At 35.0% G+C, this 10,900-nt stretch overlaps 2 protein-coding genes across 2 annotated transcripts; one reads left to right on the top strand and one right to left on the bottom strand.

The window, feature by feature from the left end:
- Positions 1-422: 422 nt before the first annotated feature.
- LOC129890829 (UPF0481 protein At3g47200-like) lies at positions 423-2,185 on the bottom strand. Its single transcript, XM_055966303.1, has 2 exons — positions 2,104-2,185; positions 423-1,829 (listed from the first exon to the last, which is right to left on the bottom strand). The coding sequence occupies exon 2, from the start codon at positions 1,762-1,764 to the stop codon at positions 490-492; it is 1,275 nt and encodes a 424-aa protein (XP_055822278.1). The 5' UTR covers positions 1,765-1,829; positions 2,104-2,185; the 3' UTR covers positions 423-489.
- Positions 2,186-3,348: 1,163 nt separating this feature from the next.
- On the top strand, positions 3,349-10,837 carry LOC129883608 (aldehyde dehydrogenase 22A1). The gene is made up of 14 exons (XM_055958238.1): positions 3,349-3,615; positions 4,361-4,404; positions 5,560-5,652; positions 6,190-6,317; positions 7,218-7,340; positions 7,475-7,628; positions 7,845-7,948; positions 8,022-8,100; positions 8,260-8,355; positions 8,527-8,664; positions 8,996-9,211; positions 9,295-9,486; positions 10,232-10,375; positions 10,461-10,837. Exons 1-14 carry the CDS (start codon positions 3,504-3,506, stop codon positions 10,617-10,619), a joined length of 1,782 nt encoding a protein of 593 aa, XP_055814213.1. The 5' UTR covers positions 3,349-3,503; the 3' UTR covers positions 10,620-10,837.
- Positions 10,838-10,900: the final 63 nt, after the last annotated feature.

The raw sequence follows: 10,900 nt of genomic DNA, 5'->3' as shown, positions 1-10,900 counted from the left end.
ACAACCAGTTTCATTTGTTATGTTATGAATTATTATATGTTTTTTATAGTAATATTTTGCTATAACAACAAAAAATCCATTGTCTAGGGAGGGAAGAGTATGCAGTTTCTTACTTACCTTTGAGTAGATAGAGACTAGAAAGATTGTTTCTGATAGATTTTTAGCTGAACAGAAGATGAAAAAGATGCAACAGTAAGTCAGTTGAATGAAAAATGAAATAGATGCAACAGTAACTCAGTTGAAAGAAAGATGAAAAAGACGCAACAGTAACAAGCAGAAGCAACAACAAGAAAAAAGACACAACAAAAACTCAGATGAACACATGATGTAGTAAGAGAGAGGTTTGACTTTAAATACAGTAACAAAAACAAACATAGATAGATATAATTTGGAATTTCCATATAATAATATCTCAAGCATGGTGCAGTAAAAATGCAAATAAAGAAACTAAAATTGCAGCAAAAACACAAAAACTACTAAGAGAAAATGTTAGCATGAAATTCTTTTGGCAGTCTTCTTATATACATAGCTAATTTTCTGGCAGCATTCTTTCCACTTAGTTTTATTCTTGTAACCATCAACTTTCTCACAAAGTCCACTATAATAGAAATCCATGACATCAAAGTGCTCCACATGAAGCCTCAGCATCAGTTGAAAAATCTCTTCATCATTATACAAACTGCTATTCAAAATCTCCCTTTGTCTCAAATAGCTTGCATCATCTGCAGACCTTACAAGACTTTTCATGAGGTAAACATAAGACGTGACGTGCTTCGTGCCACTTTTAAAGGTATCACATTGCTCCATTGCCACCATATTTTTGAATAAAATCTCAGAGTAGTTGTGTAATTTCAATAATGGGATTTCCAAGACTTTGTCTTTGGTGAATCTTACATTCATGACACTATCACTTATTGCTTTCTTGAACTTGATCCCTATATCATGAAGATGTAGTACATTGTACATATGTTTTTCTGTTCCATTTGAGTGAATTTGTGGACTTGTTGGGAGATAACAATGATGAATTAAGTCCAATAAATGGTGAACATTAGGACCAAATTTCCCTATAGTTACAAGTCCTTCTCCAGGAATCAATTTTCTAAAGAAGAGTAAGGCAAGTTGAATGAGGGAATAAGTACATTCTTTAGGAATTGGAACTAAGTGAAACATTTGGTGAAGGATAAAAAATGGGATTTGGTTTTCAAATAGAATCAAGTCACATCTCAGATGGTAAAACTTCTCGTAGTTGCTAAAGAGAGTGTCATCTCTACGTCGAAAACCCTTTAGAGCAAACTTGATAAAGACCTCAATGAGAAAACCACTATCAAGTAACATCATTTGGACAAACTCATTACTTCCTATTTGATCAATTGTGTTTTCACCATAGCATTTTCTTGCTTTATCCTCTAAATTTCTAAGTGTTTTCACACAATTCTCTAAAATGGTTTGTGTGTTTATTGTTTTTCTACTAACAAGTGTGTTGAGATAACACCACTTATATTCCTCCATGGTTTTAAGATTATCAACTCCATGATGAAAAGGACCTATTGAGACTAATTTAGGAGAGTAACTATATTCACTTCCCTTTCTAAGTTCTTTAGGAACTCTGTTGATACGATGAAAACTTGAGATATTTTTCATCTTTTCATCAATTGATTGTACAAGATCTTCTTCTTCTTCTTTCACGATATCGAGTAATACATGATCATTTCTCTTGACATTTGCGTAAGATATATCGTCTTCCTTCATCTTTCCTTGAGACATGAGTAGAATTGACTCCCTCCAAAATCGTTACTTCATTAAACTTTTCAAATGAATTAACCAAACCCCTGCAAAAAAAAGAGAAATATTTCAAAAACCTCAAATTTGTACCACTTCACCTCCAACAATCGCCCTAAGCAATGACGAATTCAATATTCAGAATCAGTACATTCTACTTTTTCTTAATAAATGTGTCAACTTTTCACATAATCACAATTCATATCTATAGTCAGAGCTAGACGCAGTAGATTTTGTCAAATCCGCTATACGTCTAGGGGGCGGGGTGGGGGAGGTTGGGGGGGGTGGGGTGATTATAGGATGTAAGGGGTGAAACAAGGTTACCAGATGAATGCAGCAATGATATTAAGGGGAGACAATCAGAATATGCTGTTGATGACAAAACCATAAAATATAGAAATATTTGATGATTGATAGGTGTTATAAATGTGTCTAACATGGTTGAAACTTGTATCTTTTTTATGAGATGAACATGTAGGAGAAGTCATTATTTGTTTACTTCATTTTCAGAGAAGCATTGTTTTGTCAGAAAGTAAAGTATTGTTACAAAGAAAACTTAGTATTAATTACTTTTATGAGAATCTAGGAATATTTTACAACAATATTTGAGTAGCAAAAGAAAAAAACATTCTTAGATTTTGGCAATTTTGGTTTACTGATATTTATCTTCCCAACATTTACTGATTACTAAATATGTGACTTGGAGTAACAATAAAGTTGTTTTTGATCTATAGGTTATGAATTTGAGTCGTAGAAATAGTCAATAATGGATGTATTAGGATAGACAGTCTACATCACACCTCTTGAGTGTGACTCTTCTCCGGACCCAACTAACGCGAAACATTTTGTGGCATAAAACTATCATTTAACACATAGTGATTACTGAAGCACATCGAAGAAACACACTTAATATTTGTGTGCAAAAAAAAAGTGTATTCATGTTTTTTGATACATCAACTTTCAGGGTAAATGATAAAAAAATTAGTGTATCCTTTAACTAGGCCTTGGCTGACAGGTATACGGTATACCCTACAATTTTTGTTGTACACAAATAGATATTTAAATTTGTATAAAACTGAACAAGTAGACACACATATCCTACATGGCATAATACAAATCAGTCCGAGTATATTTCACTTGAATTATCATGTAGGATGCATGTATCTACTTGTTCAACTTCATACAAATTTAAGTGCGTATTTGTGCACACCCAAAATTGAAAATCATAAATGTTAGCTGAATTCAAATTAAAAAATACATTTATATCCAATTCTAGAGTAGTTAAAACAACTCAAAAAATTTTGACACACATATCTACCGGGTATGTTTGAGATACTTGAGCTGAGAGTCTTTCGAAAAAAGCCTCGATAATGATAAGGTCTGCTTATACTTTACTTTTTCTAGACTCCACTTAGTGAATTTCACTGGGTGTTATATCCACGGGACTAGTTCAGCTAACTTGTATAGCTTAAAAATTTATAAATGAAACGATGTATAACCATCCATCCAAACAAGCCATAAAAGAATTATCAATATTTAAAATGTGTTGCAAATCGACTTTTAGACCGCCACTAATTTATCTTTATATATTTAATAGAAGACTGAAAAAAGCGACGTCTACGAGGAACTCAGAATCTATTTTCTCTCTTGTGGCTATGGCGATTTCCTTCAGAATAGTGTGAAAAACCCTAATTATTCTTCTTCGAAGCTTCTAGAAACTTCCAATGACGTTCTGGTGGCCGCTGATTGTTATCGCTTTCGCATTTGCGATCTGTAGATTACTGTTGATGCTCATTCCTTCCAATGTTCCTTCTATTGACGTCGATACTTCTGATGGTAAGACTCTAAACGAATTTTGCTGTTTGAAGTATTTTTCACATTGCTTATTGAAATGTTGTAGTTAGTTATTTAATTCCAATTTATGTGACATTTTTACCTTATCTAAGCTAAATTAGATTAGATCAACTCAATAATTTAGAATTTATCTGTTTGAAGTACTTTCACATTGCTTATTGGAATGTTGTTGTAGTTATTCATTTAGTTCCAATTTATGTGACACTTTTTAGCTCATTGAAGCGGATTTGGAAGCTAAATTAGATTATATTAACTCAATACTTTAGAATTTGTTAGAATAGGTTAGAGTATTGGAGAATGGACAAGCGGTTTGTTTATATGGACTTGGGGGAGTTAAGCCTAAGTGTCATATTTTACATAGTATTAGAGTCAGGTCCATCATTGTTTGGTCTTTTGGTTCACGCTCTGGTTGGGCCTGGGTTTGAAGGGGTATTAGAGTGGGTTAGAGTCCTACATTGGTTTAAAATTTGGATATTCAAAGGCTATACCGCAAATAGTGTAAGTTGACATTCTTCTCATGTCAATATGTTGAAAAATACATATTAAAATGAAAAATGATGGTCAAAGTTGACATAGTATGAATTTCGGAAAGCAAACTGTGTCATATAAATTGGAAGAGAGGGATAGATTATTTAATTACCTTTTTTTACTCCTTATGGTAGTACAATGTTGATATTTTTGAATCTATTATAGTGTTGGTTGTTTAATGATGTTTTTGGTATTGTAGTGTTGGACGATGGGAATCAAACTAAAGACAACAGCTACATTTATGTAAGTAATGAATGAAATGCCTACTTGCTTAGATGGAATTTTGGTACTTTTATTTGATGTTGATTCGAACTATAGATGGTATCCATTTGCCTTTTGCTTCTTTTGTTTTTTGTTTTTATTTTTGTATTTGCAATCTTTTTCATGGCGTGATTTGGTAGAAATGTGGCTGCCTGTCTTGTTGAATTTCACTAGTTGGATTTCATCAACTCTTTTTTAGTAGTATCTTTTTCTTTATGAAGAGGCACTTAGTGATAGATATTTACTGAACAGAACAATTTGAATTTTCATTAGAGATATGTGGAAAGTGTTTTAACACTTAGAGATCATTTACTTGAAACATTTTACAATGTCAAGTTGAGTAAAAAAGCAGGTGATATTATTATTACTATAATATCATACAAGGTGGTAGATAGAGTATGAGGATTGAATTGCTCCCTAGGGCGTAGCTAACAGTTGAGACAACCTTGGGGAAGCAAGATTGAAGTCCCAACATAAGCTACACTAAATGAATTATTCTTATCTATTTAAACCTTGGTAGCTTGAGTACATGGTATAGTACTTGTGAGAAGATAGAAAGTATATGGTGGATTAACCAAGTTGTTCACAAGCTGGCCCAGACATAACCTTATTAAACAAAACAAAAGAAAAGAGATAATGTGATGATTGTGTTTTGGTGGTATCTAAAGGTTGACAAAAATACCTTATTGATGGTTGATGCAAGAGATATGTAGCAAGAATGGGGATATTTTATTAAAGAAAATGAGTTCCATCCATAAGTTTATGAAGTCAATTTTCTTCTCTCAATGGAGATAACTTTTTCGACAAAACATTGTCTCGACTTCGAGATACCAAACGCTTAAAATTACTGCAAAAACATTTCCATCCGAGAATATGAGTTTTATGTAATTTGTCAACTCAACATCTTACTGAGAGTAGTTCCTCCCACTTCCAACTCATTTACACAATCAAGAAAGCATTTCTCTCAAGGAGAACAAGTCCGATCACACAGTTTGAGATTTACTGTAGTATCCATGTGCGTTTAGTTATTCAAATGGACTTTGCTCTCTTACTTTTTGTGGAACTTTATATGGTTCATCCTGTAAAGTGAAAGAATGTGACATGTGTATATTCTCACACTGAATTTTGCTCATTTAGATTCCCTCGAGAAGGCATACGGACAAAGTTCAGTGCTATGAACCCGCAACAATGAAGTACCTGGGTTATTTCCCGGCGCTGAAACCTGATGAGGTCAGATTTCTGTTCTAATATAAATATGATATTTATGTTCCTCTATACTAAATGTCAAGATCCCCTGTCATGCACTAGACTAACTTTTCCTTTTCCCTCATTCCCTTTTTTACATGGTTCAGTATCTTAAATTCTTGTATGAAGTTTTGCATAAAGATACTGAGTAATCTTATCAGGATTTGATGGGGCATTCAATTAACTGTTTCTCTTTGCTGCCACTTATTATCATTAGAGCCTTTACGTGATAAAGGTATACATGAACTTCAAGATAGGTTTGTTCTTATAAATAAACAAAACTAGGGTGCTAAGATTAGCATCATAAAAAACAATCCTTACTTGCCACACTTTTGCAACAGGGTAAGCCTTATCATAGTTAAAGTGATTCGACGTTCCCCGTGGTTTGCCTTAGCATTCTCCAGCTCACATCTGCAATCTTATTAATTTCCTTGTTCTTCTCCCCTAAAACCAGCACCAACAGTCTTTTGTGAGATATATACATGCAAGCCAAATTCAATTAACAAGCTAAATCATGCTCAGGTTAAGGAGCGAGTTGTACAGGCAAGGAAAGCTCAGAAGATATGGGCAAAGAGTAGCTTCAAGCAAAGACGCCTGTTTCTACGTATACTTCTGAAGTATATTATTGAACATCAAGACCTTATATGCAAGTAAGGACACTTATCATTTTAAACTGCTATTTTACACTGCCAACAGTATTGACACATTAAATTATGTCCAAGGAGCAGAATGAATGATACTGAAATGCTTAAGATCCTTTTGGTTAATTGTTGAGCGTGTTTTTTTAACATTATATGTACAGAGACACAAATTATGACCTAATACTGTTGGACGTCCAAATGAAATGTTCTCAGTTATTGAGTTATACACTAATATGGTTTACACAGTAAAATGTTTCAGGAGAGACTGATAGTTGAGACAACTTTTGCAGTTGGCTTAGCCTCGTCTTTAGAAAGAAGAAATAAAAGAGATTCCTTTGAAGGGCTTAATCAATAGGTGAAGACAGCTATAGACAGAAGTAGCAGCTATTGTTATTTCATTCCCTCCCACTCTTCTAGCTCTGACGTGAACACTCTTCTTCCAATAGATTGAAAGTGCTTGGAAACAGGAGCGCTGGAGTACTAAGCATTTTGAGATTAAACAGTTCCATTGGGCATAATTTTGTGTCACAATCATATACTATGAAACTGGATAGGAGATACCTGAAGTCTATTAAGCTATTGCCTAGAGTTCAGATCTTTATGTCAGTGACCTTATTCCAAGTGTTGGTTGCTTCAAAATTTTCTGCCCAACAATTTGCAACACAACTAATGATATAATAGAGAGTCTCACTTGTCATAAATAAACAAGTACAAAAGTAACAGAAGAATCTCATGATTATGAAAACCGACCGTTTGTCCAATTTCTCTCTCTCACACATATGACAACATTGAATTTTGGTCTTAAGAGTTAGTTGCATTTGAATTGCCTCTTAATCATACTAAACTGCTACTTATCTTCCTATTTTCATTTGACTGGGTTGGATGATTTCTCTGAACAACTTTTGCTAGTATCTCTTCGCGTGATACTGGAAAAACAATGGTAGATGCCTCCTTGGGAGAAATTATGACTACATGTGAAAAAATCCATTGGCTTCTTTCAGAGGGTGAAAAGTGGCTAAAGCCTGAATACCGGTATGTTATGAAAAAGCCAAAATGGTTTATCTTCCTTGCATTTCAATAAAATAGTGGATTCATAACTTACACGGTTTCAGCCCTTGATACCTAGGGGGTAAAGGGAATTTATGGTTGTGTGTTGTGGCTTGCAGTTCATGTGGGAGATCAATGCTTCACAAGATTGCAAAAGTGGAGTTTTCTCCTCTTGGTGTTGTTGGTGCTATTGTTTCATGGAATTACCCATTTCACAATATCTTTAATCCAATGTTGGCTGCAGTCTTCTCAGGGAACAGCATTGTGATAAAGGTCTGCTTTTTTCTTTTCCAACTTACTGCATTGCTTGTTTGCTCATGGATAGAAAATTTTAGTAACATGGAATGCAATTGGAAAATATTTGAGATGAGCATGCTTAAATGTAGTTATCAGATCTTGAACTTTAAATATATACACATATATAAATCTGCAAACTGCTAAAAAACTGTGGTTTTGACTTTTGACGAGATCACCTCTTTGTTACCTTAGGTCTCAGAACATGCCAGTTGGTCCGGGTGTTTCTATCTGCGAATAATTCAAACTGCTCTTGCTGCAGTCGGAGCTCCTGAGAACTTGGTAGAAGTTATAACAGGGTATGCATTGTACATCATTTATCCTTTCTGTTCTTGGTTGATTTGTCATACAATTTTAAAATTTCATTACCAGCTTTGCTGAAACTGGAGAAGCACTAGTATCCTCTGTCGACAAAATTATATTTGTTGGATCTCCTGGTGTGGGTAAAAAGGTAGGCTCTCCCTGAACATAGAATACATGCTTATATTTTCTGATCTGATACGGAGTGACTTAACTTCCATTTTCATCTTTATAACTTTGGCTAACTTTTTTTTTCCTTTTCTTTTCTGCTGAATTATTAATTCTAATGTTCTGACTTTTTGTTTTACAGATTATGCGGAAGGCTTCAGATACACTGATACCAGTTACCCTTGAGCTTGGTGGAAAAGACGCATTTATTGTCTGTGAAGATGTTGATGTGCCACATGTATAAATTTTTCCAGTCTGCTTTCATTTTGGGGGTCACAAGTACATTTGATTGCTTTCAACTAAGATAGGAAGATCATTTAAATATCTCTATGAGAAGTTAAAGAAAGAAGATCATTCAACTATATCTTTTTCTTATGAGTCTTTAAAGAACTAATCAAATTTGATGCAGGTTGCACAAATTGCTGCTAGAGGAGCTCTCCAATCAAGCGGGCAGAATTGTGCTGGCGCAGAACGCTTTTATGTTCACAAGGACGTTTACTCTTCTTTTGTTGCTGAAGTTGTTAAAATTGTGAAATCGGTTACTGCTGTAAGTAACTTTTCTCATTTGTGCCTATTACTAACTCGATGGACTATAAGATCTTTATTCTTCATGAAACGTAGCATTTTTGCTCATAGTGGCTTTTTGGCTTCTTAGTTAAATGGCTTACTGATCCTATCTAAAATTCTGGTTTTGCTAATAATTGTGAGCGGTAGAAGTATGAGTTTGCCTAGAATTGAGAGATAAATACACAGTAATTGCCTGAATCCTAAGCAGCAATCTACTTTTTCTCTTGCTAATGACTTTGAAATTGATGATTTTGCTTGCGTAGTCTGATTTTCTAAAATTCTTATATACTCGAAACTGAATTTTATTGTAGGGACCTCCTCTGTCCGAGAAGTATGACATGGGAGCCATATGCATGCAAGAGCATTCTGAAAGGCTTCAATACCTAGTAAATGATGCCCTAGACAAAGGTGCTGAAATTGTTGCTCGAGGAAGTGTAGGCAATATTGGCGAAGGTGCTGTTGACCAGTACTTCCCTCCTACTGTGATTGTAAATGTAAATCACACAATGAAACTGATGCAGGAAGAGGTATCATAAGTTGTTAGATTATCTTTTTAGTTACTACTGAGATGAAGGTGGTATGGTTAACTCCATAAGGCAATTGCTCGCAGGCTTTTGGACCAATATTACCGATAATGAAATTCAGCTCTGATGAAGAAGTTGTTCAGCTTGCAAATGATTCAAGCTATGGGCTTGGTTGTGCTGTATTTTCAGGCAGTCAGCGTCGTGCTAGGCAGATAGCTTCACAATTGCATTGTGGAGTGGCTGCTGTCAATGACTTTGCATCAAATTACATGTGTCAGGTACCTATAGGCATCAGGCTCTTGAGACATTTTATCAAAGAGTTTGGCATACTTATATGTGACTATTTGCTATGATGATTGAGGTATGAGTACAATTAGAGACAATTTTGTGAACCTCAGACAATACCATGTTGCATCTGCTTTAGAACTCCATTACTGATAGCCATAATTTTTCCTTCATTATAACTATTTTCAGTAACAAGGATCCCTTTGCTCAAGTCTAACAGTCCTACTTAAAATTTTGTGCAGATCCCACATGGTCTTATTGTTTCTTAACCTTCATATCAAAGGAGACCAAAAAAGATCCTCTTTCTGCCTTTAAATGTCCGCATTTGCAAATTTGACGAGCTAGAAGTTAGCTTCCTTACCTTCTCTCTTCTACAGCCAGAAGTAACTGTTGCAAAACACAGCCAGAAGTTACCCTCCCTTTCCCCTCATGACTCACCCCCCATTCTCAACTCCTGATGCTCATGACCTTCCCTGGCCTGTCTTTGGTCCTAAAGCATTGCCATGTGTAACCTTGAAATCTATCTTCTAAACACCAACTACCTCAAAAGACTTAAAGTTTTGGTTAAGCAGTTGCTTTGCCCAGCATTGTTTAATCCTCTAAAAAAAACCTTTTGTTTACAATTTTGGACCTCTCAGCTTTTCCTTCCAAGACCTTTGTTCCTCCGCAGCACTCCTTTTTTCTTGTTCGTTTTAAAATGGACCCTTCTAACATTTTCTCCTGATCAATAATATGCAGTCCCTGCCATTTGGTGGAGTCAAAGACAGTGGATTTGGAAGATTTGCTGGTATTGAAGGATTACGAGCTTGCTGTCTTGTAAAGTCGGTTGTGGAGGACCGGTGGTGGCCTTTTATTAAAACCAAGATACCAAAACCCATTCAGGTGAGTTGCTGTTCATCTACTAAAAATCATGCGGTCATTCATACATTTCATATCTTATAAATACATTTTACCCCATCTTTTGCAGTATCCTATTGCTGAGAATGGATTCGAGTTCCAAGAATCTCTGGTGCATACTCTTTATGGTTTGAACATCTGGGATCGTTTACGGGCATTGGTGAATGTTCTGAAAATCCTCTCAGAGCAACCCCCTCCTCCCACAAACAATAGGAGGAGAAATGACTAAGACTACTGTTCATCTTTTTTGCCAGAAGCTTAAAAACAAGAACTTAGATGCAATTTCCTCATTCTATCGCATAGTCACTTTCAGAGTTGAACTCCCACTCATGTTTAACTTTGATTTACTAAGATAAACAATTTTGGTTTTGGTCAGTATTATTCACATCAATTCGAATTAATTATGTATCCAGCTTTCACTCATGTGAAATTATGGCTTTGTTAAAATGTGACTGATATGACCCAAGAAAACCAAAGTAGGTTTAGTCCCAAAATGGCTACTAGTAAATA

Source organism: Solanum dulcamara, chromosome 1, assembly GCF_947179165.1.
Source record: "Solanum dulcamara chromosome 1, daSolDulc1.2, whole genome shotgun sequence".
Taxonomy (NCBI): domain Eukaryota; kingdom Viridiplantae; phylum Streptophyta; class Magnoliopsida; order Solanales; family Solanaceae; genus Solanum; species Solanum dulcamara.
The sequence above is the reverse complement of the archived record's forward strand: the minus strand, read 5'-3'. Positions and strand labels throughout refer to the sequence as shown.